At 39.3% G+C, this 18,808-nt stretch overlaps 2 protein-coding genes across 3 annotated transcripts; both read left to right on the top strand.

The window, feature by feature from the left end:
* Nucleotides 1–4,317: 4,317 nt before the first annotated feature.
* mRpS33 (mitochondrial ribosomal protein S33) lies at nt 4,318–10,847 on the top strand. Of its 2 annotated transcripts, none has more exons than XM_080277996.1 (4): nt 4,318–4,344; nt 6,291–6,439; nt 7,528–7,642; nt 8,823–10,847. In XM_080277996.1, exons 2-4 carry the CDS (start codon nt 6,303–6,305, stop codon nt 8,937–8,939), a joined length of 369 nt encoding a protein of 122 aa, XP_080134122.1. In that variant the 5' UTR covers nt 4,318–4,344; nt 6,291–6,302; the 3' UTR covers nt 8,940–10,847. The 2 variants fall into 2 exon arrangements, with proteins under 2 accessions (XP_080134122.1, XP_080134123.1); XM_080277997.1 differs by lacking the exon at nt 4,318–4,344 and adding an exon at nt 4,423–4,468 and having other exon boundaries at nt 6,297–6,439.
* A 4,237-nt stretch (nt 10,848–15,084) lies between these two features.
* LOC145406854 (microsomal glutathione S-transferase 1-like) lies at nt 15,085–18,388 on the top strand. The gene is made up of 4 exons (XM_080277961.1): nt 15,085–15,127; nt 16,191–16,329; nt 16,698–16,777; nt 17,526–18,388. Exons 2-4 carry the CDS (start codon nt 16,207–16,209, stop codon nt 17,758–17,760), a joined length of 438 nt encoding a protein of 145 aa, XP_080134087.1. The 5' UTR covers nt 15,085–15,127; nt 16,191–16,206; the 3' UTR covers nt 17,761–18,388.
* Nucleotides 18,389–18,808: the final 420 nt, after the last annotated feature.

The following is an 18,808-nucleotide window of genomic DNA, read 5'->3' as shown; positions in this document are numbered from 1 at the left end:
TAATAATAGTTCTGTTGCTGCCTATAAATCTGATTTACTCATTTTCCCCAAATTGCATTACCAGTTGTGCAGAAACTTATGATCTTATTGATGGTACTATGATGGAGGATTATTGGGCAGAGTAGTTTTCACTGTTGTGATGCAATACTGCGTACAAATTATAGTCATTTTGTTATATCAAAGTTTTGAGCACTAGTGACATCTTTTGACAAACTAGCACTCTTGAAAAACAAAAAGTCACCCATTATTGTTGTTATTATTGTTATTGTTATTATTATTATTATTTTTTTTTTTTTTATGATTCTGAACACATCTCTGACTTATAATGAAGATTACCTGTAATGCTTAGAACTTACTTAGTACAGTACTAATAGATTGTATGAAATGAGGAATGTATGTTGCCAAATCATTTACCTCTGTGCATAAACAGAATTGTACAGTACTGCTTCTGGGGACACTCCCTATTGAAGGTGGTGTTTCAGGTGATAATTGACACCTGGTATGATCACGTTTTAACTATTTTTTGCAGGATTGACACGCACAAGTACTCCCCCCCACCACCACCACCACCGGTGAATTGAAGATTGGTGTTTGTTTTGTTGATACAGTTGGGCAGTGTTATAAGAAACTCAGCTATATTTAATTGTATTGTAGTTTTGTTTGTGAGAATTTATTGTAATGTGTGTGATGTAAAACTTTTAAGAATAATGTTGATACAGTAAATCCTTTTTATAAATTACACTTTGACATTTGTTTTTGGTAGTTACTCCACTGTATATTGCAGAAGGTGTTGGAGAGGGATGCCTTCATGTGGTGGCATTGATATAACTGGACTGTTCAACTCCCTGTTTACATAAACATCACTTACTTCCCTATCCCCCAAAAGGAGAATGGTAGACTGTGAGATAAGCACCTGCAGTCCACCGGGTTTACATTTCAGATAAACCTAGGACCACAAAGACAGCAGCAACAAATATCATGTGGAAAAATAATCTGTTAAAATTCGATCATTGGTTTCTACTCTGATTTGCCAGTATCCCCCCTGTACTGTACACTAGGTCTAGAAAGTATGAGTGCACTGTGGCTCCAGTGCCATCCAGAATGATTCGACCAAGTGACAGTGACAGCCAGTTAATACCTGTATATGGTATATCATTTACGGCCATTTCCTGCACATTATGAAGGACACAAGTATTATCGGAAATGGCAGTCATCTGTTGTCTGGGATGCCTGCATGTACTGGGACATAACTGCGATTTCCAGTATTCTTTGTTCTGTGTGTCATAATACTTAACACATATTCTGCACCAATACTTTCTGGAGCTAGTGTACCATTTGTGTGAAAATTTTTTAGTCATTTTGGATTATAAACCTGCTTTATAATGAGGACTGTCTGAATATAGAAATGATAGAGAACTGTGAAATAACCAACAGATTGGTGGTTAGATTATTGAATCAAATTGTTTGTGTTAATTTACCAGGCTGTGTTATGTGAAAGTTACTTATGTTGTCCAGATCATCTCAGTTACAGTGTGTTGGACAGAATGGACAGCTAAATAATGTGCATCAGTATGTTCTCAGTTTCATTTTGTAAGTGGTTTTGGAGATTTCCTAGCACCTCCTCCTTAGTGATTTATTGTGCACAATAGGCTTCAGCATCCTTCTTGTATGTTATTGATGCAAACTGTTTATTACTAAAATGGTATACACAGCATACTAGTACAGTACACACATAGCATGCAAATAAAGTGTAAGATGCAAAGGAGGAGAGGTTATGAGTCACCCATGCCACTTAGAATACAGCCATTGAACTGGTGTGTATGTGTGTGTGCGTGCGTGCGTGCATGCGTGTGTGTGTGTGTGTCCACGTGCCTGGGCTCAGATTTCCAAACGTACAATTACATAGTTTTTTTAAAGCTGACATTTGCTTTTGCAAAAACAACAAATTAAGAATGTGAATGTGAAGGGTACAGTATGAAAAGGTAGACCCAAGATGACTTAGGATAAGGTCCTACCAAATAACCTCAGGGTTAAAAGACTGAACAAAGAAAGTGCCAGAGATCATGTGAGGAACTCCATGGTGTAACTCTGAACATGCCACATTTGATAAACTAAGAAAATGGGGGGGGCCTGGAATTCCCCCACAAACAGGATCATAAAATGGTATGAGGCATTCCTTGAAGAACTCCAAAGGCACCACATATCCAAAATTTCATGTTCTATCCTTTTTTATTTCACATTTGATTTTGGCATAAAATATTCACAATTACTCCATGGAGCTCCCCATATAGCATTGAGGCCCACAATGAAATGAGCAGGGCTGGCACATGCAAGCATTTACAAAGCCTTAAAAAGAAAAAAAAATTAAATACATGAACCAAAGTTTTTGTGCTGTTCATTTGTGAAAAGCTCAATCTTGGTTACAATAAGGAATTAATCTCTGCAGCCCTGGATTTTACTCTAGACCCTTGTGTGTGTGTGTGTGTGTGTGTGTGTGTGTGTGTGTGTGTGTGTGTGTGTGTGTGTGTGCCATAGATTGTTTACATTAATGTACATGTAAGGGAAATTCTTCTGTAGAGCAGAAGCCATTTTTCACTTGATAAGATTGCCTTTGTTTTCCCTCAGCACAGGATGCACCCCAGCAGAGAGGGGTCACCCTCATAGTCATATTCCAGGTGGTGTAGGAGGCTTCATAGCATCTCCCCTTTAATGATTTATTTTGCAGATCATACCTTAACTGTCTCTATTTTGGTAATTGAATTGCTTTTAAGTATCTCCATAGTTTGTATCAGTATCATTCAAGAGGATATTAGGGTGTAATGTACAGAATAAATCACTAAGGAAGAAGTTTTACGGAATCTTCCAAACCACTTAGAATATAACCTTCAGTATCCAAGATAAGGGCATAATAGGAACAGTATTTTACAGTTTGTGGTGAGTGAAGGATGTAGAAGCACGCAGTGCACATTCAATGCCATGTAGAAATTTATATTCATATATAAACTAATAAAACTTGTATTTAAATTCAGTTTCAGTTTCCTTTGAAGTGGAAGATGTAATTAGGACCATTAACTGTTCTGTCTGTCTGTTTATCTGTCCACCATCCAGTCTTTTATTGCTCTGTCAGAAGCACTGACATCCAGGACTAGGTTATTCTGTCCAGATATTGAAGGTGATTGACTAGTGCTCACTCCTGAGTAGGATGATTTGAGCAATAAACCCCAACCATCCCTAGATTTGAGCCATTACAGTCCAGATACAGAGCACTTTATCCCATTAGACTACCAGGTGCCCTTTCGTTGGTTATGGTTACCACTCCACACCAGTGGATGTTTTCCTGGATAATAGAAATAATTTGGCTTGTTACTCAGTGTTGAGTCACCCAGAGGTACCAGAACATCAAGTGAGTAGATGGTGATTGCCCATTTACCACAAATGATTAAATTTTGCTACTTTAGGAGTCATATTAACTTGTAAGTAACTCCTTCAGTATGATGATTTCATATTACTTTATTCTTAATCACAAGCTATTTAATAACCCTCTCATGGTCATGTCAACTCATGATATTCTATTTCAATTTACACCAGATGATTTCATGCAGCTAAGAGTGAGTCATAGGAGTCCAAGGGTGTTACTACTAATACCATTATACCTCTCTTGGTTGGGTATTAACATTCAAGTTCCCATGACTCCTAGTGAGCATTGTCCGACACGAGAGATTTCTCCAGTTTAGTAACAATGAAGACAAAGGCCAGGAACTGCCCGAAAGCCAATGACATGAGCCTAGCATTATCAACAGCTCCTTGAATAAATAAATTAGTTGACTCATTGAATCAGCAGTCACACTGATTTTTGTTTGATATGAGTGGACTGGATATTTTCTCCCTTTATCGAAGTTTATTTTGTGCAAAGGGTGTTTTCTACTTTTTTTCTTCTTTGCCTTTATGCCGGCTATGCATTTTCTGTATGGAGGAAGGGTGTAAATGGCTAAATGCATCCAGCTGAGGGGGTTAATGACAAAGGAAGGGTTGACAATCGCTGTAGAAGAGGATCATTCATGTTACAGTGTAAACATATTTTGATGGGGAATCGTTGGGTCTGGGCATTTGCGAGTATATTTGGTTCATTTGTTGGATCATTAAATACAGATTAGGTATTGCGTAAGTTTTTCTTCTGCATTATTGACATTCTAAGGTGAAGAGCTAGCTAATTATATCATTCGTAATAGGCTACCATAATAATTAAAGTAGTATCATCTTATGCCTTTAGAAAAATATCAGTCCCTCGGCCGAGACAGGTTGCAGACTTCGTGAACGTAAACACAAAGCTGGTAGGAATTGTTGGTGAGTATGTGGAGAATTAAATATGTATGGAGCAGTGCATGATAGTGGTGGGATATATTTACACACTCTGACATTACCACATCCAACATGAAACGAGTTACTGGACCAGAGGGTTCTGACTTCTGTAAGTTATGGTCAGGTCGATGTTATTGCCGATCGTGTTTATGTGATTGGATTATTAAAATTAGTTGGCTTTATAACTTTCGGGCAGGTGATAAGTAGCCACATTCTGTTAATGTTGCATTTGGTGGTAGAATCATAGGTCACCGTAGCTAAAGCATTAGTAAATGTCAGATTTTTTGGTGATTTTCCAGAGAGGCAGTTATTTGATACCATTTTATTTTATTCATGAAATTTATTGTCTTGATTTTGATGTTCGTGAAGTGTGCTCATGGGTAATAACGTTTCCAGTATATTTTATATTTTTGTTATATTATGTCAGCTGACCAGGCCAGGTTAGGATCTTCTCTGAGTACAACAGGGAGCTGTCCTCTTGGCTAAGTTAGTTTAGGCATAGTGTAGGTGTTATGTTTATTAAGATAAATTTAGGTGGCTTTTTTATGTTTTCTCAAATAGTTTTCATTGATTTCTTGTAAGTATTAGCATTTGCCTTATTTATGATAGAATCCTGTCAAAAATTAAATAAATAAATAAGCTTAAAAGACAAAAAAGTGTTTTTTGCTCATTAGTGGCTCTCAGTAACACCATATTTTTGTCAAGTAAACATAACCACATAGCTATATATCAATCTGTCTGTCTGTTGCCAGACACCTTAATCCTGTAAGGGGTGGCCACAAACAAATCGTCTCCATGTCACCCTGTCCCCCGTCATTTCATTACCCTCCCTCCAGCACACACCCCTGTCTCTCATAAACCACTCCACTCCATCCCACTATCTCATCCCGGCACTTCCCCTCCCTCTCCTCCCCTCCACATCACTCACATACAGTCTCCTCGTTAATCTCTTGCTCTCCATCCTCTCCACATGGCCAAACCACCTCAGTGTATTTCTCCTAACACTTTCTATTACATCCACATCCACACCACAGCACTCTTTCACTTTTTTTTTTTTTTTTTTTTCCAGTCTGTCTCTTCATGTAACTCCACATGCCCCTCTCAAATAGCTGATTTCCACTGCATTCACTCTTGACTCATGTCCTTCCAACAAGGTCCAGGTTTCACTTCCATACATTAGAGTTGGTATCACATTAATACCATGCAGTGACTTTTGTACTTCCATGCTCTTTTCCCTATTTCTGATCACAGCTTTCAAAGAACCAGCCACGTTTCTTCCTTGTTGTGCCCTTTCAAGCGCTTCATCCTCCAAACTTCCCATCGTTACCCATCACATCACCTTACAACCATGTAGCGGTTATGTAAATGATCTCTCCTGGAAAATGACCTTGTACCTGACCATTACTGTAGCAATTTCCAGTTGTTTTCCATTTTCTTGGGCCCAGATTCAGTAACACATTCATGATTACTGCAAAAACAAATACTGTACTGTATTAAGGTAGTTACAGGGCACAAAATATCTAATTATTTTGTTGGCAGGAAGGAAAATGAAAGGGCTTGCTTAATCTTCCCATGTCTCTTCTTGTTTCTTGAAAAAACAAATCGTAAGTTAGGACAGGGATTCAATCATATATGTTTTTGAGAATCCCACCCCTGGGTATTGTTGTATAAGTTGTCCCTAACACCAGTTTGTCAGTTTTCTTATTTTCTTTGTATGTCATCATGTTCAGCAACTTTTCTTATGTGTGTATTTCCCATGAAAATTGTGTTGGAAAGAGTTTATGAGATAGAATCATGTTTACATAGTATACACATAACATTTAGAGACCACTGGTCTTACTAACATTGGTCGCACTTCACCATCTCATTTAACTGTATCTTACTTTACCCTGTCTCACCACGTCTCAGCTCACCTAACCTGTTGTGACCAGTTTCAGGCAGGGATGGGATCGAAGCTGCCAGTAGCATCGGGTATATACAAATACGCCCGACTGGCCAACAACCCCACAAACTATGCTCGTCGGATGAACCGCCTCAGCAACCGCATCTTCGGGGAAGTTGTTCGTCCCACCAGCTCCCCGTGAGTAGTGTTGGGTGGGAGGATGGTGAAGAGAGACAACAATGTACTGACAGGACATGAAAATAATAGACAGGAATGTGCAAGTGCTAGAATATAATGGTCATGTGAAGAGGCGGAAAACAACAGACTCCCTCTAAGATCTGGTTTGTTTAGGGTATGGTTGGTGTCATCCAGTTACTGTATACAGTAAAAGTCCTGTAATCAGAATTGCAGGGGAGGGAGGGTCTTTCAGACTAGTGGCTTTTTCGGACTGTTGGGAGGGCCCTTTGAAAACATTAGAATTATGTACATGATCATTGACACTTAAAATGATATGGGTTATTGTTTTATTCACCGGAAATGCATAGAAGTGTAGATGAACAGTTGCAGGTGGGTACATCCAAGGGCACATCCTTGCAGGATAAATTCTTAGATAAAGCTCAGAAAAATTTGAATATTTTCCATCCATCCATCCATCATCCAACCCTATGTCGCCCCATGAGGAGTGTAGGAACCTGGAGCTAGGCAAGTTGGGCCTGACATTTAAGGTTGAAAAATTTCACCTTTAAAAATTCGGAGTACTGTATTGGGATATTCGGATTATTGGTGGTCGGATTGGAGGACTTGTACTGTATTCAAGTCTGTTGTCTTCCACTCCAAAATAGTTCAGTCATACTTTAGTCCTAGTGTACTCCTGTCCATCAGTTCCTGTCTTGGAAGTGTTATAGTATATCTTGTTTTTTCATGTGATGTTTCAGTCATTCTGGTAAGAGGGAGAGGAAAAGTTTTGATGGAGGAGGAGAGAGGAAAGAAAATAAGTGAGGAAATGTAGAGGGAAGGAGAGGAGGAAGATAAAAGAAAAGGAATAGAAGACAGTTGATACGCAGTACAGTACAGTAGTATATTTTTTCTTACACTGGACCATAATATCACTCCAGGTATGAAGTTTTTTTGTAATCTGAAAAGTTGGGCTTGGAAGTTTGCATCACTGGGTTTTGAAAGTAAATGGTCACTGTCTCATTATTTATGATAATGGTGTGGATCATTTAAATGTCTGCAAGCATAGGCACCTGCATCCATCTTTTTACTACCCCCCTCTCCTTATCCAGATCGATGCGTGTGGTGAAAATGTTTAGTGAGAAGCCACTGGACCTTCGGCCAGAGATCACTGACTACTACCCTCGTCACGTTGAAACTGCCCAGCTGATGCTCTTACTCAGAAGGGTATGACATATGCCACACTAAGGTTGTATATTCTGAGTGGCATTGGAGATCATGTAGCATCTTCTCTTTATCAGTATGCATTATTATCCATACCGTCATTTCACCCCTTCACATTGTCTTGTATTTGTATCAGTTTCATATCAACATAGCTTGCATCAGGATCTTCAAAGGGGTGTGGTGTGCAAAATATATCAGCAAGGAAGTGGCATTATAAATAATCTGAAACCTTTTAGAAATACGACCCTCAAACCTTTCACTACTGATATATTTGTCTCATTTTTATTCTCACCAACTGCTGTCAGTTTTAATTAACTTAGGAGAGACTTTCTGAAGGGATGGCTTATAATATACAGCATTGTCAGTTTAATCTCTCAACCTGAAGATGTAAATTTTTATTCTTGTGTCATCATATGATTTAATTCACTTTAGGAAAGACCTCTCATGCTGATAGGGTTAAAAAAAAGAAAAAAAGGCTCAGTCTAGCCCTCCATTTTGAAAAGTCTACTTGAGGTTGAATAAAATTATCTGGAGAGGGAGAGAATGAAATACCCATGGACTAAACAGGTTAATCCATTCTCCATTTTCTTTTTCTTTTTTTCTTGCTACCAAAAGATGATGTTACCTGGTTATACATTTGCCCCAAATCTCCCTCCCAATCCCCATATAAGGGGGTTGGTGGACTGCAGGAGTCTTAGGTAGTTTTTTTTTTTTTTCCCTACCACCAGATAATTTTTAACTTAAATATGATTTTATATAGTGCTTATTAATACTAAATTGTTTTAGTCTTTCAGTGTGGTGATATCTTTTTTTTTTTTTTTTTTTTTTTTTTTTTCCTTTTTTTCTCACTATTACAAAAAAAATTCTCTTTCAGTGTAATAATATCATATTTTGCCATTGCCAGGTGGTTTCACTCTGCATAAAGAAGACTTTTCATAGTACAAGGGTTAGAAAAAAACATCAGTAACTTCTTTAGTACTGTGTGATACAGTTATGCCTTTATGCCTTTAGTATTCTGTAGCTACGTAACAATATATCTTTGCTGCTCCCAGATGGTTTTATTCAACGTAGGATAGATCGTGCAAAGTGAAAGGGTTTATCAGCTATATCAGTGCCACTGCATGACAGTATCTCTTTCCAGCACAAGATTGAAGGAGTTAACATGCATGTCTTTGTGTTGCAGTATGGGTTGTTCCGAGATGAACACCAGGACTTTATGGAGGAAATGAAGCGCCTGCGAGCCTTGAGGGGGAAGGTGCGGCCACCCAGAGGAGAGGGCAAGCAGGCCAAGAAGAAATAGGCTGGTGGAAGGGAAATAAATAGGGTAATAAGATGGTGGACCATGTAGAAGTGGGGTAGTAGACCAAGAAGAAAGAAATAGGTTGGTGGAAGGGAAATACGTAGGGTAAGAGGATGGTAGGCCATGTAGAAGTGGGGTAGCAGACCAAAAAGAAATAGGCTAGAGAAACAGAAACACAAATTAACTTTTGTCACATCTCTACTACTGCTTTACCCATCTTGGTTTTCATATTGACTCATCCCCAGGCCCTAAAACATTACCTAAAACTTCATCATTCACTTGTGTGTGTGTGTGTGTGTGTGTGTGTGTGTGTGTGTGTCACTCTTATGCAGGATATGATATTCAGTGCCATCCATGGCATTACTGTAGTTATACCACATTTAAAAAAAAGGTTTAACAATATCTTTTCAGTTGCAACCTCTTTTTAACAGTATTGCCATTAATATGTGGCCTCCATGAAGCCCATTCCTCTGTCATCAAGTTGCCCTCCCTCCACCTTGCACCTTCCTTATTCATATACTGCTCCACTCTATCCTTCTGTCTTATCTTTGGTCACCCTCTTCTCTTCCACTCCACTTGATCCACGTACACCCTTGTAGCTGTGCACCGCGTCATTGCAGGGTACTCTCCTAACACTTCCCAGCACATCCATAGTAACACCACAATGCTCCTTACAGCACACAGTGGTAATATTAACTGGATATGTCTCATTTTAGAAGACTTGAGCCTCCTGGGTACATCAGTTTAGATGGAGTGAAAAATAGGTGAAGTGTGTAGAAGTCAGTATTGGGTATCCTGATTAACCAAGGCACCTTGAAGTCAAGTGGTTAGAACATAGAAGGATGGCCTTACTTAAGTTTGATCCCCAAGAGGTGACTGGATTTTTTTTTTCCCTTCATTCAGAGCCATCATAGGAAGTAGGCTGGTTGTCTACCCTTTCATGTACTGAATTAGGGTAGGCTAGTTTCAAACCCCCATACCTTGAAGAGGGTATTAATTGATTGGCTGTTACCATTGTATTGAATAAGCTAAGCTGCGTTTTTGCAGTTCATCAGCTTTGCATTCAGATGAGCCTGGGGCCACAAACATCAGTAACAATAACAACCTGAATGTAAATGTTTTGGAAATGAATTTTGTAGTCGTTTGAACTTGAGTAGGAAATCAATAGTAAGTTATTTGTGACTTTCTGTACATAGAAGTTAGCATTTAAGTTGTGAAGTTGAATAAATTTTTTTTAAAGCAAATTATAATTTTATCGGATGTGCAGTAATGTGATTCATGAAAAATGCAGAGTAAAGAAGTCTGTGGACACCAGTCAAAGGAAATAAGCTTAGATGTAATGGGCATGTGGAGAGAATGGATGTGATTAGAGGCAAAAATTGTACATCTGAGTGAGTATGAAGGTGTGGGGAAGCATGGCAGACCAAGAAGGTGGATGGATAAGTTAGTGTGAGAAAGAGAAGTGTGAAGCTGGCAAGGCTAGGGAATTGACAAAGGATCAAGCTGACTGGATGAATTTTGTTTGGAGGAAGGTATGACTAGGGATTGGCACCCATTTTAAACTTGACAGTCGTCAGATTTACTTTGTTGGATCAGTAAATATGAATATACATGTGGAGAGTTGCACCTATCAGGTGGAGCTAGGATTCCGGGTGCGTGAATGGTGAATGAATTTATGTGGTCAGTTTCATTGGGTATACTGTTGATTTGTGATTAGCTCTTCCACTTTTGTATTATTTCCATATTCTGACTTCTGTACCTTATCTTGCCCCACCTTCAGTGGGGAAAAAGAGGCAGGGTAATGATGATGGTGTTTTATTCTCTACTTCTAGTACAGTGTATCTCTTCATGTTTCTGAATCTTACCGATCCTTTAAGAAACAGTGGGCAACTGGGTTTGGAAGATATTGATGAGGCTTCTCTTGTAAAGGAAGGATTTTTTTTTTTTTTTTTCCATCCCTTGGATATAAACCTGCACTGGCTCAATCTGATTGGAGTGCCTTAATTACTCACTATAGCACCAGGCGCCATAATTTGGTTATATGATTACCACCCAGCGTAGTAAATGGTTTCCCAGTGCACAGGAAGCCATTTGGCTTGTCACTTAGTGTAGGGTCACCCATAGGCAGAAGGAAGAGGAAAGAATGAAAGAAAGCAAGACAGAGAGGGTGTGTAAAGATAGACTTTTCTGACTGAAGGGGTTAGATGTAGGCTTAATAAACCCCCTTCAAAATGAGAGGCCTCCCTTAAGTTGCATCAGATGATGTGGTAACAACAGGAATATACTAAAATTGAAGTCACCGTGGCTCAGTGGGTTGAGGTAATATCCGGTTCCTTTTATTTTAAAAAGTTGACAAGTTGAATAAAATCATCTGGAGGCTGCAAGAAGATGTAATATTCATCATGGGTTTAAAATGCTTACACCCTTCAGTCTGAGAAAGTCTTCTTGGTTTTATTCTTGCCATCACGTGATGACTTTATTTAAACTGATAGACATTTCATAGTGGAATTTAATTGATATTGTTTCTACTCCATTCACTGCCAAAGGTTTTCCCAGAGTTAAGTACGGTCATCTGGAAGCAGTAATACTAAACATAAACATGTACAAAACTACTAGATTGATGGGGAAGCTTGGAGTTTTTGCTAAAGTCTGCAGTGTGAAGTGGAAGCTTCAGGACTGTAATGTGAGGTTTAGCTATAGTAGTTTAAGTCTGTGGGAGTAAAGCACATTTTTCATGAAAGTTCACTCTCATCTTAAATGTCAGAACCAGCTTGCCTAGCCCCGGGTTCTTACGTTCCTCATGGGGCGACATAGGACTAGATGATGAATGGATGGATGGTTAGTGACAGACTGGCCAATTTTGAATAAGCACTCCATAATTTGAGTAGAATCATCAACTGGATGCAAGACTATATAAGAAATGTTATCATAGTAAATGGACTAAAAACTGTGCCATGCCCTAGATCATCATCATCATCATCCAGACCTCTTTTCTACCTTAGAATGAGGTGAGGTAGGGTCCAGAGTATTCTTCATGAGAGCTCCTGACAAATTATGATTAATCTCCATAAATTTTATTTATTATTATTATTATTACGTGTATGGTCGATCATCAGGAATAGTCTTGTTAATTTTAATCACTTCAATATTCATTGTAGTTTGATTTTGAAGTGTTCGGTTCTGTTTCTTACTCTTTTTTTTTTTTCTCTCTCTCTTTAACTTAGCCTAGATTTACCACAGATGCCAAGTCATAGCAAAAGATGAACACTAGAATATGGTGCTATAATAGTCACGATAAAGTGCTTTGAAAAGGATGTAGAACCATAGCCTTGTCTTTTTCTGCCATTGAACCATAAGCTACAAATTGACAAAAATCTCGGCCAGGTTCAGGTGATATAGAACTATTGTCAATGTGTTTTTTGTAATTTATGCTTGAGAAAGTTTATGAATATTACACTAGATGCTTGTTTTTACACACACACACACACACACACACACCAAGCTTTTTCTGTGATTTGTTCTCACCCTCACTCTCTCCCCTTTATTCCTTCCCTCTCATACTCCTTCCCATACCCTTCCATCCTTCCTCTCTCCTTTCCCTCTCATTCCCCTCCTCCCTTGTGTCCATCACCTCTTTCCCCCACTCTTTCCCTTCTTAATATTCTCTCTCTCTCTCTCTCTCTCTCTCAGCACTTGGTGATAGCGAAGCATGACTTGCTTCTATGATATTAATCCCTTTAGTACGAGAGGCTTCCCCAAGGTGAATAAAATCATTAAAATACAAAAATAATATATAAATTACTTGATTTTACTGGAATGTGTATTGAAGACTGCAAAATGAAGGTGTAAATTGAATAATAAGTAGTCAGTGAACAGGTGCTGTACTGAGACTATGAGAATTACAGTAGGTTCTTAGATGTGACGGGGAAAGACTGTTCATTATCCTCATCATCATCTTCGTCAGTGTCATCATCATCATCATCATCTTCGTCAGTCACTATCATCATCATCAACCACCATCATCATCATCATCTTCATCAGTCACCATCATCGTCGTCGTCTTCGTCAGTCGCCATCATCATCATCGTCAGTCACCATTATCATCATCATCTTCATCAACCACCGTCATCATCATCATCGTCAGTCACCATCATCATTATCTTCGTCAGTGTCACCTTCATCTTCATCAGTCCTCATCATCATTATCTTCGTCAGTCACCGTCATCATTATCATCTTCGTCAGTCACCATCATCATCATCAGTGTCACCATCATCATCACCTTCTTCAGTGTCATTATCATCAAATCATCATCGTCGTTTCCCACCGAAGGATGGGGTGAAAAATTTGCACGATATACAAATCTCCATGATCACGCTGGTCATGCATTATGTGTTTACTGTACGAGTGAAGACAGGAGTATAAACAAACAGAATTATTTGTATCATTGAGATTAAAAGACTGTATTGGGGGTGATCCTCGACTTTGCGAGGCTACTACGTTACATAACGCTAACCTACACTTTACTACACTACACTACAGTCTGTTTAAATTGACATCCCTGATCCTTTTTGGCTTGGTTGATGGCTACAGGTGTAGCCATATAGTCATACTGAAGGGTTATTTTATCAAGTAACAAGGAGACATTCCAGACTTGTCGAAATTCTTGCAAGCACGATTTCAAGTGGTAGCCCAGTTCCGTTACATAAAAACCGACTACACACTCTAGTCATGACAGCAGCAATAGGCTTTATCTCCGTTATCAAGGATACGGGGTCAAACATCAAGTACCGTAGTTTTCGCGGGCTAATTAAAAAAAAAAAAAAAAAATCGATGTATAGGATAGGTGTAGTCAGACGAGGGTTATAGTAACCAAGGAGACGGAGGCAGGGTGGCTCAGTGGTAGAGCACCTGGCTCGAGACCAAAGGGTTTAAGAGTTCGCGCCCTGCCCGGGTAGCTGCCATGCTGGGAGAGGTAGCGCTGTCCCCTCACCTAACGGGGTTATAATTTATGATCCATCAAGGTTTAGCTCGGGGAGTTCATATCCCCATATATATATATAACGAGACTCATTTCTGCCTCAACTAAGGCTCATCGAATTTCTCGCAGCTGTACAACAAAATACCTATTGGGAATGGCCCAGTCTGCCAGAAGACAAGTTGTTATGACACGATCCATTTTGGCAATCACTTTTAGGAATTGTTTTGTAATTTCACGTTCTTTTTTAATTTTAATATGGTTTTGAAATGTTTGGTAGGCTTTAAGAGCATAATTCAGGTGGCATAGGATGCTTCCTAGCACCTCTTCCTTAGCGACTTATTTTGCAAATTGCTCAGTAAAATTCTTCCGTACCGGTATGCTATTTTTATCGATTTAATATCAACAGAGCGTGCTAGGAGGATACGGGGCGGGTATTGATGTGCAGAATATTTCACTTGGGAGGACATGTAGCGAAATCTTCATATCCAATCTTAAAATGAAAGCATGAATTCCTAACTCAAGCTGAGGAGTTGCATGTCTTATGACCTACAAACCTCATCAGAAGCTTGTAATTCACCTAAAAACATTCTGGGATTAGCCTGATATTTACTTCTAGGCGAGCTATATAGTGTCCTTGATCAGTTGTTGGTATGGGCTCATTGTTAAGCGTGAAGGGTTTGTAATAAAAAAACAAAACAAAAAAAAAAGCTTCATCCACTCAGCGACCTTGAGCTCTCATCCCGTCACCATGAGTCAGGAATAATCATCTCGGCGTTATTTATATAAATATATGTGCTAATCCATCACATACATTAACGATATTGGTACTAGTTGCATATGGCATGCTAGATTTGGCCGTAGTATTAAGGGTGGCATAATAATGACACGATTTGTAACATCTGTGCTTGAACATTGTGACTGCCAGACGTATGAGCAGAATCCTTGACTATTTCTGGCATTACCCTTAGCTGACAGCAGTTCACACATCCAAATATATTACCAGTCTGTTTCAGTGATGACTGTTCATTTCCTAGCGTTATCTGTGGTTTAATTTGTCAAATGTTCGTCAATCTCAACCCGCTTTCGTACAACAGTGTCGGCCAGATCACGAAGTCACAATCCAATGAGCGTTGCCACTTGCCAGCTATCTTGCCACTTGCTGCACTTGGTGGACGAGGGGGGTTGTTTCAGGCATCTTGGAGTGTTTAGGTAAGATTCTTGTGTTTTTAAGAGTGCGCATAATATTAGCTTTATGTTATTCTTTAAAGGAGCATTGTCTGGGAGTCAAATGTTAAGGAAGAGGTCTAGCTTCTTGTAAGCAAGTTTGGTAGCTTATAGGCCTATACTCTTAGTTGAGTAATAAGCTTATAGTTTTTTTTTTTTTACTACAAGCGTAACAATTAAGACGAATTATAACTTTTCGAAGCAGATTTAGTAGTTTTAATATTCTGGGGCCCATCTGCATACCTTATATAATCTACCTAGTGTTTTTTTTTAATGATAACTTGGATGTATTTAAAAGTAATGAAAATAGTACGATTGTTCCAAAGGCGTGATTTAAGCGGCATTCTCAATTTTGTGTTCGCTTTTTTTTTTTTTTTTTTTTTTTTTTTTTTTTTACGTACAGTACTAGACCGTGCATGTTTATGGTTTCCTTTACTGTTGTGGTATGCAGTGTGAGATGACATGTGGTGAATATTTATGAACCTTATAGAGACTCCATGGTAATCAGCATTTTCATATATGGAGAGAGAGAGAGAGAGGCGGGTAGATCGTAGTGTTATTTCATATATAGTTATTAGGTATATGAATTTCGACGGATTTGAGTGCTAGATTTTGGTAGATAAATTGATAGATTGTCGGACAGATAGAGGTTGACATAGGTATGGAGTTAGATATGGACAGCGTTCTATATAATTGATACCTATGAATCTTTGCTGAGTAGGGATATATGACACCAGGAAGAGGGGCAAATACTGTAGATATGGAAGCAGCTATTCACATAGATATAATTACAGTGCATGGGTATTTCACTGATTAGGGACAAATCCAGCTCTGTATATATGACATTCACGCAGTTCTTCACTGAGTAGGAACAAATCCATCTCTACTTATACGGTAATTGATGCACATGTATCTTCACTGAGTAACGTCAAATCCAGTTCTGTATATAACCGATGCTCACGGATCTTCACTGAGTAGGGGCAAATCCAGTTCTGTATATAACCGATGCTCACGAATCTTCACTGAGTAGGGACAAATCCACCACCAGATAGACGCCAAACAAGATGTCGAACCTGTGGAGTTTGGACAACCCTGTGTTCACGGACTTCGCCTTCTACGCCGCCGTGTTGGCGGCCAAGGTGCTGATTATGGCACCCCTTACTGGACACTACAGGATGACGAGGAAGGTGAGAGAAGAGGCGCTGGAAATTTCTGCATTGGGGGGCGGGGAAGAGGGGCAAAAGTACCGAATATCGAGTGAAGGGGGGTGGATGGGGGGGGAGGAAAGGGCCGGAGATCAAATATAAGAGTATTTGAAAGACCGGAAGAACAGAAATTAAGAAAGATGTGGAATAGGAGTGGAATGCAGAGATCAGCATGTGAGAAGTGCATGTTTAAAAAAAGAGCTTGAGGTTCTGTCTTGTGACCACCCCTTGGACGAGTTTCTTAAGAGAGAGAGTTTAAAAGGTGTAGTCCACGACTGTCAAGGTTGTAATATCTTCTGGTACTGTAGTTCCATCTCACTTTTTTTTTTGTTTTTTTAATTCTCCCACAGGCGTTTGCCAACCCCGAGGATGCGAAGAATTTTGGCGCCAAGGATCCCAAGGTGAATGAGGACGTCGAGCGTGTTAGGAGGTACGACACTGGCACGTAACACCTCTCTCTTAGCGAATCATTATACATATTTCATATTAAGATGTTTTACGTTTAGTCAAATGGTTTTGTTTCGAAGACTTAAGTGCCCTGAACTTACCTTGCCCTGCATTATTCAGGGTTCTGTTCTGCTATAGATTTTCCTGCCATACCATACCAAACTCCCTGACAGACTGCCCTTCTTTTGCCATACCATGTCATACCCCATGACAGAATACCTTAGGAGATACCTTACCCTGCACCACCTTACCCTCCCCTGTCCTACCCTCCCTTCCTTTTCCCTGTCTAAGTTTATTAATCTCCTCTTCTAGCCTGTTAGTATGTCTCCTAATCTCCTCCTTTCTCACATGACAGAACTCACAAAAACGACCCAGAAAAAATTCCAATCTTCTGAATCGTGGGACTACTTTACATGCTAACCCCTCTCACAACATAGCCCATCTTCCTGTTTGTCATAATTTCTCCTGCCTTCTCCTCTGTCTGGTATTCTGCCCCCCCCCCTTTTTTTTTTGTCCTATCCTGCCCTGCTTAATGCCCAACCATGCCCTGCCTGTCCTGTCCTCACTTCAACCCTGCCCTACCTCTCCTATCCTCTGCCTTAGCCAGCCGTACCCTACCCGAGTCTCAGCCCACATATCTCCCCCTCTTCACTTTACTCTTTCAGTTATATATATCTTCAAGTCTTGTAATCTTTCAGTCCATTAATCTCAGCTTTTCTCTCACACTCCAGGGCTCACCAGAATGACCTAGAAAACATCCCCATCTTCTGGATCATTGGTCTCCTGTACACCTTGACCAACCCCTCCCACACCATCGCCCGCATGGCCTTCCGTGTCTTCACCTTCAGCCGCATTGCCCACACCATCCTCTACCTCAGCGGAAGTGTCCTCAGGCCCATGAGTTTCCTCGTTGGAGTCAGTGCCAATGCCTTCATGATTTTCAATGTTATCTACAACTTCATCTAGATGGTGAACAAAAGGGTAGTTAGTACTGGAGGTAATATTCAACCTGGAGTATGACAGTGAGTGGAGTAATACCCCAATTTGTATCAAACTTACAATTCTTTAGGTCAGTTATAATTTCAGTAGACATGTTGAAGGAAAAGGATGGTATATATATATATATATATATATATATATATATATATATCTAGTCTGAGTATTAAGTCAGTGTTGTAGCATATTTCTAGCTTGTGTTTGTAAGTTTTGGAGTAATATGCAACTTCTTTTAGATATTATGGAAAACAAAGATGGTATATATGTAGAGATTGGTTTGTAGATCCGATAATCTTTCATACTTAAAATGAAATAACAAAATAACATCCATGTACCAAAAACTTGTAGCTATAGTGTAGCAGTAGAGTTTGATGCAGTTTGTACCAGACTTAAGATCTTTAGGGTCATCTACAAATTCTGCAAGACTTTGAGAACAAAGATGGTACGGTATATTTTTAGGGTCTGAATATACTGTATGTAAAATGTTATGTACCTTAAGTATGTATTCTTACGATAATTTGCAAAATTTTCTTGACATGAAAAAGTTTTAGTATAAATTGAGGGTTGATGGTTGTTCGTAGCTGGAATATGGCAATAAAAAGGATGTAATTAATATCAGGCCTATAATGTTCTTTAAGGTCTTCAGCAACAATATTTGCATCTTGTCTCATGTTTTCGTCCTTTTGTTAGTTACTGCACGTTGTTCAAGAGCAGAAAAAGACAATACTTCGCCTCTACACCCATTCCAAGGCACTTTGTGACTAGTACCGTATTTTAATATTAGTCTATTGTTACAACTCAGCCCTCAAGATAAAGATGACAACTCTGTCAAGTTAAAGTGACGAGAGTATAAATGTGCTGGAGGAAAAGAATGGTGTATATCTGAAATGTGGTTTATGAATGTGTGTGTGTGTGGATTTGAATGCGTTGTGTATATTTAACTTGCCTCTCCTTCTGCCCTTCCTCACCTGGGGGTAGAGGGAGGTCACTGTTATGAGATATAACAATTATGACTTGT

Source organism: Coenobita brevimanus, chromosome 71 (genome assembly GCF_032717465.1).
Source record: "Coenobita brevimanus isolate Jiangsu-jjx chromosome 71, ASM3271746v2, whole genome shotgun sequence".
Taxonomy (NCBI): Eukaryota; Metazoa; Arthropoda; class Malacostraca; order Decapoda; family Coenobitidae; genus Coenobita; species Coenobita brevimanus.
This window is presented reverse-complemented; position numbering and strand designations above follow the sequence as displayed.